The following is a 19187-nucleotide window of genomic DNA, read 5'->3' as shown; positions in this document are numbered from 1 at the left end:
GCAGTTGATTGTGAGATGAAGCTGTTTGTGTCCTGGAAAGGTACCTTTGTTTTAGCTTGGAGGGCTTCTCCTGGGTGTAATCTTTGTGGTTATTAAATTCATCTCTGTCGGGTCCACTGGGACCATTTGGACCATGAGACTTCAGCAGGACTTCAAAGTCTGACACAGACTCAAAATCGTCCAGCTCCTGTAGAGAGAGAGGGGCAGAATAACGTATCTGAGGACTATAACTATTTCACTCAAATCTGCATTGAATTAGATGCATATTTGTGAGCAACATGAACACATGGAAAACAAATTATTATCCAGCAATTCCCTTTAATACAAAATAACAAACCTTGCTGAATAAAATAAGGATCTTAAACATAAGCCTGCCTTCACTGCAAACTGTAAAAATGAATATAAAACAATAAATAAATAGTGCACATTTTTGGTGAAAGAGTAAACTTGTAAAAACTTGTAAACATATTTGTGCCCTAAATGCAATGACTGTACTGCCCTGTTGTCTCCTGCTATCTTCTCGGTGAGCAACACTTTGCTCAACCAATGGGATGAGGGGATTCTGGATCGTTCCATATATGCTGTCAGCTCATTGGTCAAAACGCAGGACAGGGAAGTTTACCGTAAGTTTTATATCTAACGTGCCCTTGTTCTTCATTTTCCATTAGCTTTTTACTGACTATTTCTTTACTCTCACAGTAATACGGGACAAAGTGTGTTCCTTTTCCACTAAATACGGGACAGGTGCTTCTATTTCTAAATGCGGAACGATTAAGTTTTTAAAGAGACGGTTGGCAACCCTATGAGGAACCGTGATAGCTTTATGTGGAAATGTTCTTAAGAACCAAGCTCTGTAAAGTTAACTGATCCAAGCCCGGTCTGAAGTCGGCATGGATTGGTTTCAGAGGACTAGTGGCGATGGAGCAAATAACAGCTTGCAGATGAGAACCTGAATAGTGGGAAGGGGTAGTGATAGCAAAGTGAACTAATGTTAGCACCTCCCTGATGTTAATACAGAAAGAGTTTGGCCCAGGCGGGATTTGATCCCCAGACTCCCAGGTGACAGTGATGCACGCTGACCGTGTGTGACTGGACCCCCACACCGTCATGACAGGATCAAAATTGCAGCTTGTAGAGAATGTATTCTTTATAGGCTGGTTAGATTTGAACAAAAACATAATAAACTAACAAGCCACGTTCTCTCAGTTGATTTTTCTGTCAGGTTTTAATTGAAGCTCAGCACCAACAAAGACTTTTTGACATCATATTTCCAGATGATGACTCCTTTAAGATGGAAATTAGTAAATATCAAGCTTAAAGAATACAATTCATGTTGATATTCATTTTACAATTTTAATGTGTTAATTTCACACCAAGTTGCCGTAATGAACATGTTTTTAGTGTTATTCAACTTCATGTGAGTTGCACAGATCAGTGCAGTTCTGCGAAGGACCCTTTATATAGAAAAAAGTGCACTTTGTTAACATGAAGCCTCTATTCAGGAGCGCTGCTGGGGGAGGTATTGGAGCAAGGTACCAAAATTAACAGCTTTTGTTACCACCCAACAGGCAGGGTGTTGGGATCTGGAGATCTGCCACCTTTCTCCAGCAGAGAGCGCCCTGGGTCTCCTGAGCTGAAGCCACCTACACACCTGAGGCTGATTCACCTGATCAGGAGACCAACTATATAAGCAGCGGCTTGACTTCTCTTCAGCGCCGGAGTGTTGACCAGTTTTGGTTAGCGGAACCTGAGACTCAGCTTGAATTTAGAATCTCTTTCTGCTCTAGAGAGCAACCTGATTTTAATCAGTCTCTGTCTTCTCTGTTAATAGGAAAACCTGATTGAAGTGTGCAGCTCTGAAGGAGCTCATGTTTGGAAACCTGCCTGCCTGCCCAGAGAAGCCAGACCTGAAGATCCTCAGTCTGTATCTCCCAGTTAGTTCTCAGGAGAGAACTAGGAGAACAACTCAAGGTCCGAACCTCGCTAGCCTGAAGCTAAGCTCTGCCGCTGCTGAGCTCTCTGCTGAATCCACAGTCCCTGGACCCAACCGGTTCCCTCTCTCCACCGAACTGTCTGAAACTCATCAGGTACAAATCAGAATCAAGACTCTGTCACGACATCACTGCTACCTGGCTAACCAAACAATCCCTCTCTGCAGATTACTCTGTGAAGCCAGTCCCGGACCAGTACCAGAACCAGTGCAATTCTTTATTCTGTGTGTGTTTACCAAATAAACAGTTAAACTTTTACTCTGCTTCCTGTGGTGTTCTGCATGTGGGTTTAGTCACAGTGACCCATCATGACACAGGGTGACTCTAAGCAAATGTTGAAGCCACCTTTCTCCTTGGAATACTATGGAGGACTAATATTTACATGTCTTCTTTAATTCCTGTTCCATTTCCACAAGTTTGACATAATTGGAAAACTTAGACGCCTCTCTTTCAGGAACTGATAATGACTCAAAAAGGCACATGGATTTACTACCGCCTGTCACAATTAGACATACTGTCTATCGACTAGACGTTGGAGCTTGGCCTGTTTTCCAGTGTAGTCCTGTTTCTCTGACTGTGACTAACTGGATGTTCTCTCTTCATCCTCTGACATGGGAGCTGGTTTGGAGCTCGTCTGCCTGGCTGTGTGTTTCCTGGACGGGGTCGCCTGTGGAGCTGGTTGACAGTTGCCTTTTGTATCTATGCTTCTTTTTCTATGTCGGCTTCTGTCTCCTTGAACCCCAGTCGGCCTCAGCAGATGGCCGCTCACACTGAGTCTGGTTCTGCTGGAGGTTTCTTCCTGTTAAAGGGGAATTTTTCCTCTCCACTGTCGCTACAAGTATGTTTAGTGTGAGAGATTGCTGAAGAGTCAATGAGTCGATGCAATCAGCTGGTTTTCCTTAGATAGAAAACTTTGAATCAATCTGACTGGATGATCTGGTGAACTGGAAAGAGCCTTGAGATGACATGATGTGAATTGGAGCTATAGAAATAAACTGAATTGAATACTTTAACTTGAGTAGATGTTTGACTGAGTAACTTTAACTTGCAGTTGAGTAAGATTTGACAATGAGTTTTAATACTTTTACTAAAGTACTGATGTGAAGTACTTCGTCCACCACTGGAAGGAAGGATAACTATTTGGCCTGAAAATCTGGACTCTGTGGATCCATCCTACTTTGTTACTGAGGCTGATGATATGGAACATGTGTTGTAAATTGGCGCTATATAAATACTGAATAATAACTGAATTGAAAAGTGAATCGAACTATAGCCAAGGTGAAATTGCCCATCAAGCTAATCTAAACCACATGCATGACGTCTTCACTGTATCAGAGGTGGGGAAAATAGCTAATATATGAGGATATCTAAAGCTGAGCAAAACATTGGAAATTAATGATGATCAGAGCATTGATCAGTGAAGGGCCTGAATGATTTTTACGGTAGGATCCTTTACCCTCTTCGGTGAGAAAAGGCTGTCGTATGGCGGGGATCTGGATTCGGCGCACTCTATCGGCATACTGAGTCTGTAGAAGGTAATGTCGTTGTAACTGTTCTGGGAGCCAAATGATCTCTGGGTGACTTTCAGGCAGGGACACGACTCCACGGTTCCATCCATCCTGGAAACCTGTAGCAAACAAAAAGGTTAAGTTGAAAACAGCTCATTATATATTTATTAGAACGGTTTCTCAGTAGTTTTATCTGTGATTGAAATAAATATCTTCCAGGACTTAGATGATGAAGTTACCATGGAAGAACTGATCAGGCATTACCTGATGACTATTAAGAAGCCGATATTATCCTGTCATAACTTTGGCAAATAAAGATCAAATGTCACCAAATCCACAGGGTTCGTTGCTGATGAAAACAGGAATAAGCACAGTAAAAGATTTGCAGGTAAATTAATTTCTTCCCATGTTATGGAGTAGAGACTGACATTTTTTCGGGAATCCCATGGGTCACGGGATTCCCGTGGGATTCCGGTGGGATGGGAGTCAGTATTAGTAACGATCACGGGATTGGGACGGTACAGGATTAAACATTAACGGGAACAGACGGGAGCGGGAGCAAACCAATAGTAACTTCCGCTCTGAGTTTTTCACCCGCGCTCAAAAACAAGAATGGGAGTGGTGCAGGAGCGGGAGTTATTCTGAATGGGAGCGGGATGGGAGTGGGAGTAATTTCACCAGGAGTGGGACGGGACAGGATTTAGATTTCTACTCTGGCCCGGGATCGGGACGGGACACCATTTTTTTCTGTGGGAGTGGGACGGGACAGGAGTGAAAATCCACTCCCGTGTCAGTCTCTATTATGGAGGGAGTACGGATTATTACAGGCAGCTAAAATATCCCTTCTCTCCTCTCCTCCTCCCGTATCTTTGAGAAATAAAAATTGTTGTGTTTGATAGCATGTGGTATACTAGAAATGTCCTTAATCCAGTAATCTGTTATATTTTACATTGGAATTGGATTTACCAGAAAGTCCACACTCTCAGCCTCACCCTCTCACCCTCAGTCAGGCTCTGACTGGTAATCTGTGATAGCGGGTATTTGCCCGGTGGGCCGGCCCTAATTTCAGCGTGTGAGGGCCGGCCCTCCTTAGATCATACCGGCCCCAGCACTGACATTCTGGCTGAAGCTCCTACCTGTGACAGTAAATAACTCAAGGACCTCAAAAAGTAATCCAATTCTGTAAAAGTTTTAAAAATAAAAGTCGTAATCCAGAAGTAATCCAATGTTAATTCCCTAAATGATGCATGCAGTATATAAAGCCCTTCCTTGTCATCCTCATCCTTGTGACGATTGGCTTATAGTGTCATTTTCTATTTCTTCAAACTGTAAAAATTCTTGCAACAAACTAAATTATAATAAAACTAAAATGCTTTCTTTAAATCAAACTACGATGTTCCTCTTATATTTGGCAAACTTATGTTGGAATATTTTGCAAAAATATGTTGCAGTGCGTCTTTCTGCATGGAGTTTGCATGTTCTCTCCGGGTACTCCGGCTTCCTCCCACAGTCCAAAAACATGACTGTTAGGTTAATTGGCTGCTCTAAATTCTCCTTAGGTGTGAGTGTGTGCATGAATGATTGTTTGTCGTGTTTGTCTCTGTGTTGCCCTGTGATGGACTAGAGACCTGTCCAGGGTGGACCCCGCCTCTCACCTAATGACAGCTGGAGATAGGCACCAGCTCCCTTAGAGACCCCACTCGGGACAAGCGTGTCAGATAATGGATGGCAAATGGATGGATGTTGCAGTGCATGATGGGGTTTTGCATCTAAAGGCTAATCATTCTAATGTGAATGAGCAATGCAAACAGAATCCATTGTTTGCTAGCAGTGCTGTCTGGCTGTTTTAAACCGTGTGGATTAAAGTGGAATCTGGAATGAATTTCAACTTGGAAAAAGTCCAGCGATCAAGACAGTGTCAAGGTAGGCCATTTGGTTTTTCTAATTTTGCCCACTGTGACATGTTGACTTGGGCTTACAGGTTTTGTTTAAGTAGGTTCGCCTCATTTGAGCGAAAAGGTGGGGTTCATTGTGCTTTGTTGACCTTTTCATAGTTATATTCCTCTAAAAGAAGGTATACTAAAAACTGTGTGTCTGTGCTCATCATGTTTAGCTTTTTTCTGGATGGAGAGTGTTAAATATCACTTTAAACTGTGCTTGTAACCTAGTGGAAGGCTTTGTAAGGCATTCAATAGACTGTGACGGCTGTGTGACAGCTTTCACAATTCACCACTTCACCACTACTACTCTTAATAGTAGTAGTATCAGTAGCACTGCTGGTTTCCAGTCTGTTGACTGGTGGAAACCATGGTGTTTACATTATTCCATTTCATTGCCCACATGCCACCTAGAATGGCAGTGAACGCTGACACACCGCTAAGCTTTCATGGATTCATTCTTGAAGAACTGCCTGTCTGCCTCTATATTGTTTTATGTTGGTGTTTTTACAACACTTGGGCTTACGTTGTAGATACACAATGTGTATTCGTATTGTTTCACATTTGAGACACACACGTTTGACTGTGCTTCTATTTTTATGAAAAATTTTTTATTTTTTGTTTATATATATATATAAATATATATATGGTGTGCAGGAGGTCAAACAAACATTTGTCATGTTTTACGGTGCCTTAAACCTCTGTATAATAAATAAATCACAGCCATAGAGATCAGAGGTCATATCCTGCAGCAGGTCTCAGCGCGGCGCCGCGCCAGGCAGGTGGCTGCTGTAAACAAAGCGGTGGGTGTGTCTCAGACCATGGATCCCAAAGGGAAAAAAGGAAGATAGCTGATGAGAACAGAGGATTAAAAGAAGGATGGAGCGAATTATTTGCTTTCATTACCAATCAGGAAGGATTGCCTGCATGTTTGCTTTGCAATGAGAAGCTGTCAAATAATAAAAAGAGTGATTAGGAAATGCATTTCCATGGAAGGCTAAATCTGCAGCCCACCATCAAGCTGGGAGGGAGAGAAAAAGTTTGATTGCAGAACTTCTGGATAAATTAGAGGAGAGCAAAGACAGATTTTAAAAGTAAATTGCATCTCCAAACTCCACTACTGCTGCTGGTTTGGTTGCAAGCATAGAAAACCGTTCATAGATCCAACAGGTAGCGCTCTGATGCAGGGATGGGAACTTTCTTCCATTTTTTCCCCCAAATCCTGAAAATAAAAGTAAGACCAAGGAACGCTGGTGACGGAGGATGTGGGATTTCAGAGAGCTCTGCTCTGATGATGTCACTTCCTGCTTGGTTCCTCTTGACTCCATCAGCTCCTCCCAACAGAAACATATAATAATACAATTACTTTATCCTATTTCTATCTTTTCATCAATGCAACAAAACCTAAACGGCGTGGTGAATGGCGGTGAAGCTGCGCTTGATGTGATCACTGCTCCCCACCTCATGCTGCTATGTGACATTTGCTCAAGGATAAACATTTAATCATGAATGCGTATTATATATTAAATGTATTCCTTTTTTATAGTAGGCTAATACACTTACAGCCTGTGTTTCTATACGAGGCTGATAGAAGACTTTTACATTTTTACTACTCCAGACAGATTTATTTTTAATTTTTTTTGGTACAATATGGCTCTTTCAGCAATTTGGGTTACCAACCCCCGGCATAGTTGAATACTTATTTTTTTCGCACGACAGAGTCAAAAGGACGATTTTGTCTCTGTGAAAGCTGTGCTCACCTCAATGTGCTGGTGGTTTGGTGGCACAGGCACAAACTGGGGTAGCCTCTTGCTGAGCCACATGGTTACGTCCCGGTTCATGTTGACGGCAAATGGTTCGTAGCCTTCCTGCAGGCCGCAGATGGTGAAGTACTTGAGAGTGCTGACGTCTTTACCGAAATTCATCCTCCCAACCTGACATACTCCCAGACTGCAGACCGGGATAAAGCCTGGGACAGAAACAAGCACTCCACTTACCATGATGTCTATTTTCTATTTCAGTAAGACTTTTTCCTTACTGCATGAAAGAAGCCGATTTACAAAGAACTTTGCAGAGCCTTTCCTGAGTGGAAAGTAAATTACAAATCATTCCAAAAAGTTAAAAACAATCAACTGGACTTTGTTTCCAAGTTTGAAGACGTTTCTCTTCTATCCAGGAAGCTTTTTGAATTCAAATGTCAGAAATAGCGTTGAGTTCCAGGTTTTATCCAGCAGCCCAACAAAGCTTTGTTTTTGTTTAGAAAACATGCAAATAGAAACGGATGAGCGGGTCCACTCCTTTGGAATGGGGGTCATTTGGTTCCTTGTTAGCCTGCAATGCCCCATACCTGTCTATGTCTCTGAAAGGGGAGTCGTTAAGAGACAGACAAGTAGCGTCTTCAAACCTGGAAACAAAGTCCAGTGGAATGTTTTTCATTTTCTTTTCTTGGAATAACAATGACTGAGAATCATACATGGAGGAGAGGTTGCTGACACTATTAAGAGCAGATTGATAGAAGCCAGATTTAGTTTTCCTGGAGGAAACACTGTTTTTGCCAAAAGAAGGATGCAGTATTGCCAAGTGGCTAAGGCCGGGCATACACTTTACAATATTTTTCAATGGTTGCATGCAGCTACAGCTCAAACTGTACGATGAAACCGCAGGGTTTAAAAGGTCACATGTGCATGGTGTTCCACTGTACCGCACGATGCTCTTATGCGATCTACCTGCTCACATTGTACGTCCAAAAAACACACATCGGACTCAGCTCTGAGAGATGGCGCTTCTCAGACTCGTCAATCTGGAAGGAGAAGAACTCCAGGTTCCGGTAAATCGGCTCATTGATCAGCTTCAACAGAAGGATTTGCCCACGACCACCTTACGATGGCCGACTGAATTTCAAACATGTTGGATTTTCTCCTGACCTCACGATTCCTGATGGGGAGGAGGTCGTTAGCAGTGTTGTGCCTGAACGCGTTCATTGAACGAAAGTTCATGAACTCGTTCATATTTTGGGCGAACGTGAACTGAACGTACTGCATTACTGCCTGATGAACGTTATTGTGAACTCGTTCATTCTGGTGTCTGTGAACGGCACGCTCTCTCAGTTCAGCTCTGTTCAATAGGTTGCCAGATTTCTATAGTGCCCTCCAGGCGAAACCCCGGCTAAATCACACCGTAAACAGGCCTTAATATGTAGCGGGAAAAACACCCAATCTGGCAACACCAGCTACCAGTGTCGTAGCCTACAGCCGCGTGCGTCATCAAACAAAATGCCGTGTGGAAGCCACAGCAGCATGGAGGCGACAAAGCAGCAGTATGATCACTTAAAACAGTTTTATGACCAGGTGGTCGGTGAGGACGATGGCAACAAGTTTGCCCGCCGGCTTTCAGTAAAAAAATCCGCACTTCAGTAACCTTAAATTCCTACCTCAGCCTGGTCCCTCAATTTGTGTTAGTACAATCTTCTTGAGCGGAGGTCTTCAACAGGGGATCCGCGACCCCTAGGGGGTCTACGGAGGTACTGCATGAGGGTCTGCATGGTTAGTTGATATTTTTATATTCCCCCCCCTGCTATTTTTTCCCCCACTAATTCAAATGTCTTTAAATACTCATTAACATGAAATCAACACACTGTAGTAAACAGATAAATGGGGACAAAAGATGTCTTTCAGTCATCAATGCTCACATTCAGCGACACACAGGAGCTCTTTCAAGCTGGGCACCGTTTCCTTCACAACAACCAGGAATCAGAATCAGAAAAACTTTAATAATCCCAGGGAGAAATTAATTTCTTTACATTACTCCATCTGTAATAGAGTGACTATAGAACACAATTTCATACAATATACACTATATTGCCAAAAGTATTTGCTCACCTGCCTTGACTCACATATGAGCTTAAGTGACATCCCGTTCCTAATCCATAGGGTTCAATATGACGTCGGTCCACCCTTTGCAGCTAGAACAGCTTCAACTCTTCTGGGAAGGCTGTCCACAAGGTTTAGGAGTGTGTTTATGGGAATTTTTGACCATTCTTCCAGAAGCGCATTTGTGAGGTCGCACACTGATGTTGGACGAGAAGGCCTGGCTCTCAGTCTCCGCTCTAATTCATCCCAAAGGTGTTCTATCGGGTTGAGGTCAGGACTCTGTGCAGGCCAGTCAAGTTCATCCACACCAGACTCTGTCATCCATGTCTTTATGGACCTTGCTTTGTGCACTGGTGCACAGTCATGTTGGAAGAGGAAGGGGCCAGCTCCAAACTGTTCCCACAAAGTTGGGAGCATGGAATTGTCCAAAATGTCTTGGTATGCTGAAGCATTCAGAGTTCCTTTCACTGGAACTAAGGGGCCAAGCCCAGCTCCTGAAAAACAACCCCACACCATAATCCCCCCTCCACCAAACTTTACACTTGGCACAATGCAGTCAGACAAGTACCGTTCTCCTGGCAACCGCCAAACCCAGACCCGTCCATCAGATTGCCAGATGGAGAAGCGCGATTCGTCACTCCAGAGAACGCGTCTCCACTGCTCTAGAGTCCAGTGGCGGCGTGCTTTACACCACCGCATCCGACGCTTTGCATTGCACTTGGTGATGTATGGCTTGGATGCAGCTGCTCGACCATGGAAACCCATTCCATGAAGCTCTCTGCGCACTGTTCTTGAGCTAATCTGAAGGCCACATGAAGTTTGGAGGTCTGTAGTGATTGACTCTGCAGAAAGTTGGCGACCTCTTCGCACTATGCGCGTCAGCATCCGCTGACCCCGCTCCGTCAGTTTACGTGGCCTACCACTTCGTGGCTGAGTTGCTGTCGTTCCCAAACACTTCCATTTTCTTATAATACAGCTGACAGTTGACTGTGGAATATTTAGGAGCGAGGAAATTTCACGACTGGATTTGTTGCACAGGTGGCATCCTATCACAGTTCCACGCTGGAATTCACTGAGCTCCTGAGAGCGACCCATTCTTTCACAAATGTTTGTAAAAACAGTCTGCATGCCTAGGTGCTTGAATTTATACACCTGTGGCCATGGAAGTGATTGGAACACCTGATTCCAATAATTTGGATGGGTGAGCAAATACTTTTGGCAATATAGTGTATATAGTTAGGGGGTCCCCGCTCCATCTCGCCATCAGTTTGGGGGTCCTTGGTCTGGAAAACATAGAAGACCCCTGTTCTTGAGGGTTTTACTATCCATGTAACTTGTTTGTTAAACCTGCCTGGTATAATTTTCCAGGATTCCAGTATTCCTTTTTAGTATGTATTGAAATGGAATTTCAAATGGAAAAAATTATTAAAATAAAAAAAAACATTTGCACCTTAAAGACTACTTTCCTGTTTTTCTTTTAATAATTCCTCATAAAAAAGACCATTCAAGCAGCACATTTTTCCTGATGTTTTTGAGAATATACTGTAGGGGTGAAAGCTGCAGCTGCTACTAGTGTGAAGTGAATGGACAGCAACAAAGCATTAAAGCAACAATGGGGAAATCTGTCCCCTCAATGCTAATGTAAACCCTGGTTGGATAAGGATTCAAAACTGGATATGAAGATGAAATCTGACGCACAGTTTCAGTGTTACAACTGATAAAATAATTGCTGTCTGTGGTTCTACAGTAGGCTATGGTGTAATTGAGCAATATATGAAAAAAAAAGAACTATGAACTAGTTCGTTTTTTGGTTTTGAATTATGAACTATGAACTGAACTAGTTCATTTAAAAATGTGTGAACTGAACTTTGAACTAGTTCACGTAGAACGAGAACTTTCCCAACACTGGTCGTTAGAGGCTGATCGCCCCTCGTTACTCCTTGTACACTACACCACGTGGGACGTACCATGAGGCCTAAACTCGGCCTGATCCAACATATTCTCGCATTACTAGAGAATCGGCCTGCAAAGGGCAAAAACTTGTACAGCGTATGCCGGCTTTATTGGAAGTAAGGGAACTTTCGTTTTGTAAAGTGCGTCAAGAGTTTTTGCCAAGAACATTATCGTCCACAAACTTCACACATACATGGGGATATTAGCCACACACATGGATGGAGGTGCCTGGGATAAAATACAAGCTCACTTTCCAAATAGTTTTTACACACGTACATGCACACAATCAAGCTAAAATATGGTATAAATAGGCTTTCATGAAATGTGGGGTCTTTGGGAATCGTTGGTTCACTGAGATGTATTAGACCATGCGTTTTTAAAATCATTGAATATGAGCCTTCCCTTTGAATAAGACGAGATAACAATGTATTTCTTTAAAAAAAATTTAATATTCAAATATTCATCCAAATATTTCCATCTTAGAGGCTACTTTTACTGAAACATCATGGACAGAGGGCCAACCTTTTACATTTAACTAACATTAGAGTAAATTAATAAACGATTGTTTTTAACAGCAGGCAAAGTGAAATAAACAGACGCCTAAGGCAAACTGAACTCACGTCAAAAGGAGACGTCAGCTGAAATAATATTACCGGTAACAATTAAAAAACATAACCTGAATTCAACAGATGTCAACATATTCCCATTTACTTTTAATTATACATAATTTAAACCTGTTGCTATTTTAACAATGATGTTCTCAGGCATTCTCAATGCAAACAATGAAGATGCGCCTTTAATGCGCAAAGCTGTTCGATGCAGGGTTCTACAGAAGAAAGAAACAGCCGCAAGTGTCAGACATTAGGATCGTGTTAAGTTTAGCTGTAGCTGCTTCTCTCAGCATCACTGAACAAATATCTCTAGCTGCAGGGAGCAGAAATGTTTCTCCATCAGTATGGGGTTTGCCTGAATTCGCTACATGGAGAGCAGCTGGATAAGATGCCCCATTTTCCGTGACGTTAGTGGTGCCAAACTAATGCATTACTAGGGCTGGGTACCGAACTACGGTTCTTTTATGGTACCGACCGAAATGCTTCGGTTCTACAGAGTATCGAAACATGCGTCTTTCGGTACCAAGTTTCGGTGATTGGCTGTAACACTTGACGTGATTGCGTCATCCAGGAAAAATACACAGGTGGTCCCGCCTACAGCCAGGGTTCATGTGTATCTGTTGTGAACTGGTTGCGAGCGCAGTGGAACCCCTTTAAAATGCCCCCCAGGTCAAAAGTGTGGCTTCACTTTATTAAAACTGATGCCAATAGTGCGCAATGCAATACATCGTGCACGGAAACAATTTAAGAGCAGAAAGTTGCTCGGTGTTTGCCTGCAAGAAGAGCGGACTGCAGCCGGCGCGACCCTCCTCCTCTCAGCAGCCCGTGGGCAGAGCAAAGCCAGAGCGGAGTAAATAATGCTGCGTTCGCACCGGACGCAGCAAGAGCAGCAAAATCGCATCTGCTGCTTCCTTTTTTGCTGCTTGTACCAGCTTCTGACATGCGGCTGAAGCAGTTTGCTGCTCTGGCTGCGCGGTTGAAAAGTGGCTCTGACGCGCGTTGGGTGGAGCTACTCTATCCTTTATTTGCCTTGCAGCTATATTTGCTGTGATCAGTGGGACTAAAGTAGTTTTATTATGTTTTTAAGTGGGAAAATCCACCTGAAAACTTAATCAGTGCAGTCAGTTCATCCTGCCTTCCAATATTTCTGTCGGAGCCGCTCAGACCCCCACATACCAGCGGTGCGCTGTCAGTAGGATCCCATTCAACGGGCTTGTTTGTCAGACATGGTAATTTTTCTAAAGGAAAACTGCTAAGTAAAAAGGTCCTCACAATGTTACAGTGAATATTAGACACTGATTTTTTTTTTTATGTAAGAGGAAAAATGTAAATGGAAAAATCAGAGCTTAAAATAAAACTCAAGATTTGTACTTTTTTATGTTGTGTAATTTTCTTTTTCTTCGATTGAAATTATAAAACTGGTATCGAAAAAAGTATCGTTCAGGAACCGGTATCAAAGTGAAGGTATCGGTATTGGTACCGGAACCGAAAAATTTTAAACAATACCCAGCCCTATGCATTACTGCTTTTTTTGACCGCAATTCATCACGTTTCCTCTCAAAAAAGTGGCTTGTTAACTTAATATGTGTTCTTTGTTTCCACAACGCAGTTTGCATGGTTGCAAGCTGTCGTTTTCTAACAATTCGCACACCACACATTGTGGCAGGGGTGCAACTCAGAACCTAAATTTAAAGTCGTAGGGAAGCGGCTGTTCCAACCGTGCGTTGCATGTCTGATTGGAAAACAGGCCCAGGACACGCTGGAGGGACGGTCCGTCAGTTTGTACTGGAATGCATCTGGGGCGTCTGGGAAGGGGAAGTCTGGGCGTCGCTGAGACGACAAGTAGATAATTTGGTTTGGGCAGCTATTTTCTCTGAACAACTGAAATCATTTGAGTTCCTCTGATGATCTGAAAATCTAAATTAGGAAATGGAGCAAAAACACCAAAGGCCATCCTTTAGGAGGCCAGCTTGGCTTTGACAGCTCTGTCCCTGATTTGTTTAATAAGAAACCCAGCCACTGGAAGTGCATTTATGCCCATACCACCACGTGAACCAAAAGGTGAGGAGAACCCTTCCATACAACGAAAATTACTCTGGTTCAGTGTTAATTCAAATGTTAGATTTATTGTACCCACCTTCAGAAACCTCAAAGTCTTTGAAAGCCAGTTCAGATCCAGAATCATCCAGCAGGACTTCTCCGTTCAGAGTGAACATCATGGTGTGCTCGTTCAGATCCACCATGCATCCCACCACATCCCCCGTTTGCCAGACACGACCGAAATGCTCATTTCCCTGATGCCAGCGCTGGACCTACAAATACACACAAATACACACATATATCAGAGCTCTCTCAGAAGCTTGGTAGTTCATTACTAGTGAAGAAAAGAATTAACCTAACAGTCATTCTTAGGGACTGTGAGAGGAAACTGGAGTACCCTGAGAGAATCCACAATCATGCTGGGATTCCAACCCAGGACCTCCAAAAGTCCTGAACTGTATTACCAGGACGTGATTCCAGGAATTATTCTTTATAAGGCAGAGACCCACGCTTCGCTTTTTTTAATAAACGGAGAATGGTTTAAAAAACATCCGACATGAATCTAAACATGAAGAAATAAAGCAAATTGTGTTTTTTTTGTTTTTTTCTGAACACAAGTAACAATTTTGACGTGCTCCTGTTCTAGATCATGGATAAATATCTAATTAATAATAATTTCCAGTTCAATGAAACATTTCATAAGAGGTAAACTCAGCTCAATAGTCAGAGATATCAGATGATCACCGAGGACTATCGCCTGTCGTGGGAAAAAAAACATTCAACTATTCACCCCAGTCAAATAAACGGAGATCGATGGAGTTGGTACTTTATTTTACCTTTGCAAAGAGAGAACAGTTCATCATACGGCCCTTATTGCACGGTAATCAGCTCTGTTCTGATTTGGGCAGTGTTTGTTCCCCCTTACTTACAATAATGGAAAGTAGTCAGAGTCAAAACAAATTACAGACACTTTGGTTAAACAGTAACATGTTATGAATAAACCTTGAGAAAGAATCTGGCTTGTTATTGTTGGGATCTGGAGGTCTGTCCATTTTTCCCCACCAGAGAGCGTTCTAGGTCTCCTGGAGCTGGAGCTGACTTCACCAACTGCGGCTCGTTTGCTCATCAGGAGACCAGTATATAAGGAGGCAGAGGAAATCACTCCGACGCCAGAGTGTTTTGCCAGTTATGGTTAGCAAGCCTGAGCCAACCTGCCTGTCTGAATCTCTGACTCCCAGAAAGCCTGAACCTGAACCTAATTTGTTTTTGTCCTCTCTGCTTCCCAGGTTGAACCTGCCTGAAACCTGTAACCTGGAAGAGTTTCTCTGTTGGAACTCTGGAGAATCAAACCTGCCAAAGACCTGCCTGCCCGCTCTCAGTAGAATCTGAAAGGGAAACTCAAACCTGTTGCCTGCAAACTCTCAAACCAAGCTCTGCCTACGCCAAGCCCTCAGCCTGTCGACAGCCTCTGGACCCTCCTGGTTCCCCCTCACTGCCGCTCTGCTCTACTCCAGATCAGGTACAGACCTGCACTCTCTAAACTCTGCAAATTACCTGGACTTCAGCTAACCACTCTGTCCCCCTCTGCAGTGAACCCAGTCGTGACCAGTCCTGGATCTGATAACCCCTTGGATCAGTTCATAATTCTCTGTGTTGTGTAAATAAACCTTTGAACTTTTTCCCTTGTGTCCGTGTTTTCTACATGTGGGTTAGAAACCTAAAACCAAAAACGACAGTTATGGAAAGAAAATATATCTGGTCTACAAACACCCTCACTCAGGGGAATTGTGTGGCCTTGCAGGTGAAACTGACTGAGTGTAAAGATGTTATGGTGAATAAATAGTATAAATGAATATATATGAAACAAGAGAAATCTAAATTGTCTGACCACACACCAAATGCATTCCAGGGTTAATTGATCCTGCCTGAGACTGCTGGGAAAGGATAGTTTATAAATAGATTTTTTTTAAGGCTGGAGGTGTACCAGGTGTTGAGTTAAAATGTTTGCCTCTTTGCTAAAACAAGTTGGACCTACCTTACATTTTTCTGCTCCCAGCAGGCGACACTGACACTTCACCCGCATTGCTTACTGATGGTGGTCAGAGGGCCGGTGGCGCCAGTACGGCAGCCTTGCTTCTGTCAATGAGCCTCAGGGCATCAGTGTGTGCGTGGATGAGTGAATACAGTGTAAAGTCTCCTAGTGCTATATAAGAACAGGCCATTTAACATTCATTGAATCATACTAATGAATACGTTTTGGTCCCATGTGAGGTGACATCATCATCTCCCCCTAGAGGTCTTGAGCACTTTCCTTACCAGAGCTAGTCAGCAGTTTTTCCTTTGCATGAATTTGGTGATTTAGTGTCATTTTTGTGTTTGTTACTTAAATGTTTTAGTTTGGAAAACTTTTTAATTTGCTGTAGAGATTGTGTATTCACACCGCCTTTTCACTCCTCAGCCACAGTACTTCCCAGATTAGGACAGACAGATTCAGCTAGCCTAGTAAACTAGCCCCACCCGCCAGCGGCCAAAATCCTTTTCCCTGCAAGTGGTCTAGCCTCGATCAATGCCCCGGGCGCTAGAACTGGCGGGCCGATCACAACGCAGAGATGTGTTCTAAATGTCTGGATGCAAAGCGGGCGGGGTTCTGAGGGCAGGACGACAAAAGATGAACAACGCTGGAGAAAGCACAACAAGGAGGATGGTAACATCTATTGAACAGTAGCATGATGCACTGCGACAGTTCTTGTTGTTCGATAAAAGTACGTTTTAAAATCATTTGAGGCAAAAACATTGTACTTTAAAGCTTCACTATATGGTCCATCTATGGATTTAATGCGCAATTAAAAAAATTTCGAAAACAATTTTCGAAGTTGAGAGAACCGCCGCAACCAGCAGACCTCCGAGACTAACAGCAGCCAGGGCTAATGTCTTTCCATCCATCCATCCATCCATCCATCCATCCATCCATAAGTCCATCCATCCATCCATCCATCCATCCATCCATCCATCCATCCATCCATCCATCCATCCATCCATCCGTTACCTTAAAGCCATCAAAGACAAAGGCCTGGTCATCAGATCCCAGCTCCTGGTCTGGCAGACAGCCTGGCCTCGCCCAGCCCACCCTCATCTCTCCAGCTGTTAATACCTGATATGTACAAGATAAAAATAACAGAAAAAGAAAGCAACATTGGAGATTTCTCTTTTATTTAATTAGTTTTTTTAAACCATTATTTAAACAGGAAATTCACAATTATTCTTTAAAATGCATAAACAACCTATATATGGTTTAAACTGGTTTCTGTTGGTAACTGTTGGAGAGATGAGCCATTTAATAAACTTAAAGTGAGTATAATGGAGGGTCACGGTTGTTAAATGAGGTATTTTTCATACAAGATCCCAATTTATAATAATTGAATAGAAAAGTTTTCACTTAAAGATTCATTATTAAACCACAGTTTTATTATCAAGTATTTGTTGTATATATTTCCATTTCTTTCTGGCAGGTTGGGAAAATAGAATAAATTTAAACAGAGGGATTTTAAGGGCTGAGGTTTGGTTTTGAATATTTTATTTTATCTAAGGTTCTGTTTATTAATATTGGTTAAGTAATCTAAAAATGTCAAATAAATCTTCAGCAGAAACTATTCCCTTACTAATCTTTAATGAAAATGATCCCCTGGTTTATTGATCATCAATTAAATAGAAGCTTGTGGAGAGGAATTATTGAGTATAGAAACCATCTGTTTATGATTTGGGGATGATTTTCTGGGAAACTTATCAAAATAAATCATGATTTTAGGGGAGTTTGATCAGCACCACATTTTTGCTCATTATACTGAACACATGCAGCAATGGATTGTGGGAAATTTACTTCACCAGAGTAGATCAAAGGTGTAGGGGCGGGGCCAAAGACAGTTCCGGAGGATTGGGACAGACTACGCACTGGAACCGTCAGCAGGAACGTGTAATTAAACAGAGGTGTCGAGTATCAAAGTACAATTTTCCTTCAAAAAAGTAGAAATGTTGGATATTTATACTTTGCTGGAGGAATTATTTTTCTTCAACAACTTTTTCCTTGTACTCCTTACATTTTAAAAATAGACTAGCCTAATTCAAAGGTGGTTGGACTCGGTGCTGCCCCAACCTGTTGCTCACCACATATCAAAATAAAGTATTTTATCAAGATGATGCAAAGTTAAATGTGACACCATTAGTAATAAATTGAAAATGAAGTCTAAGGAAGTTATCATTCAGAATTGTAGAAAAATGTTCCTTTAATAGGATAGAGCAGTAAAGCTTCTGGCCTTAACAGTTTTTCCTGCATTACTTTTACTTTATTCTTTAAGCAGTTCTTAAAATGGTACTTTTACACTTTTACTGGAGTAAAAAAATTAAGTTGATTCTTTAACTTCTAATAAAGTGTTTTTAAACAGCAGGATTTTTACTGGAGTAATAAACATGAATACTTCTGACACCTCTGCAATGGAAGCACTCAAAGGCAGTATTGTGAGGATTAGGCTCTCCTGAAGGCTCCACTTTTCAGGTCTAAATGCAGCACAGCTAAACCATATGCAAAACATCAATCTGCGTTCGTTTGCTTTGGTCTTTCTCAACGACCCCGAATGTGAGGAAAGACAAAAATCTGAATTTCTAGGTTGAAACTGAATTCAAGAGCTAAAAAACTAAATGATGTCAAATGTCAAACTGATTTTTTAATGCTATAAAATACAATTTCAGAGCAATTTTTTTTTCAGTTTTTAAATAATTAAATTAAGTTTCACAATACTACACACAGTTTCGGTTAAGTGAAGTTGGTGTCAACTTGATGTAACTGAAAATATTATTGAAAATAATTTAAACATAAAGCAACTTCCTGTTGCTTTAGACATACACTGCAAAAAAATGTAAATCTAATTAAGTCATTTTTTCTTAAAATAAGTAAATTTTTTCTTGAATTGAGGGGGTAAGTGAGACATTTTGCCAATGAAACGAGACAATTTCCACTTAAAATAAGAAAAAAGAATTGCATTGTCTTATTTCAAGTGCATATTATCTAATTAACTTATTCTAAGAGTAAAAATACTCATTCTATTGGAAAACAATCTTATTTTCCTGCTTTAAATTAAGAGTAAATTCACTTAATTTAAGACATTTTCACTTATTTCTAGATCATTTTTGCAGTGTAGACAGGTATGGGGCATTGCAGGCTAACAAAGAAACCAAACGACCCCCAGTCTAAAAGGGGTAGACCCGTTCATCCGTTTCTATTTGC

The 19187-nt window shown here is 41.9% G+C and overlaps 1 protein-coding gene across 1 annotated transcript in view; it reads right to left on the bottom strand.

Moving 5' to 3' along the window:
- ryr2a (ryanodine receptor 2a (cardiac)) overlaps window positions 1-19187 on the bottom strand; it is a 263016-nt gene that overhangs the window by 140413 nt on the left and 103416 nt on the right. The window contains exons 27-31 of the mRNA XM_038303941.1: window positions 16956-17060; window positions 14007-14181; window positions 7197-7405; window positions 3448-3618; window positions 45-187 (exon numbers count right to left, since the gene is read on the bottom strand). Coding sequence (XP_038159869.1) covers window positions 45-187; window positions 3448-3618; window positions 7197-7405; window positions 14007-14181; window positions 16956-17060 — 803 coding nt within the window. The remainder of the gene's footprint in view (window positions 1-44; window positions 188-3447; window positions 3619-7196; window positions 7406-14006; window positions 14182-16955; window positions 17061-19187) is intronic.

The sequence above is a fragment of the Cyprinodon tularosa genome, unplaced genomic scaffold (genome assembly GCF_016077235.1).
Source record: "Cyprinodon tularosa strain WSP-4 unplaced genomic scaffold, ASM1607723v1 ctg521, whole genome shotgun sequence".
NCBI lineage: Eukaryota > Metazoa > Chordata > Actinopteri > Cyprinodontiformes > Cyprinodontidae > Cyprinodon > Cyprinodon tularosa.
The sequence above is the reverse complement of the archived record's forward strand: the minus strand, read 5'-3'. Positions and strand labels throughout refer to the sequence as shown.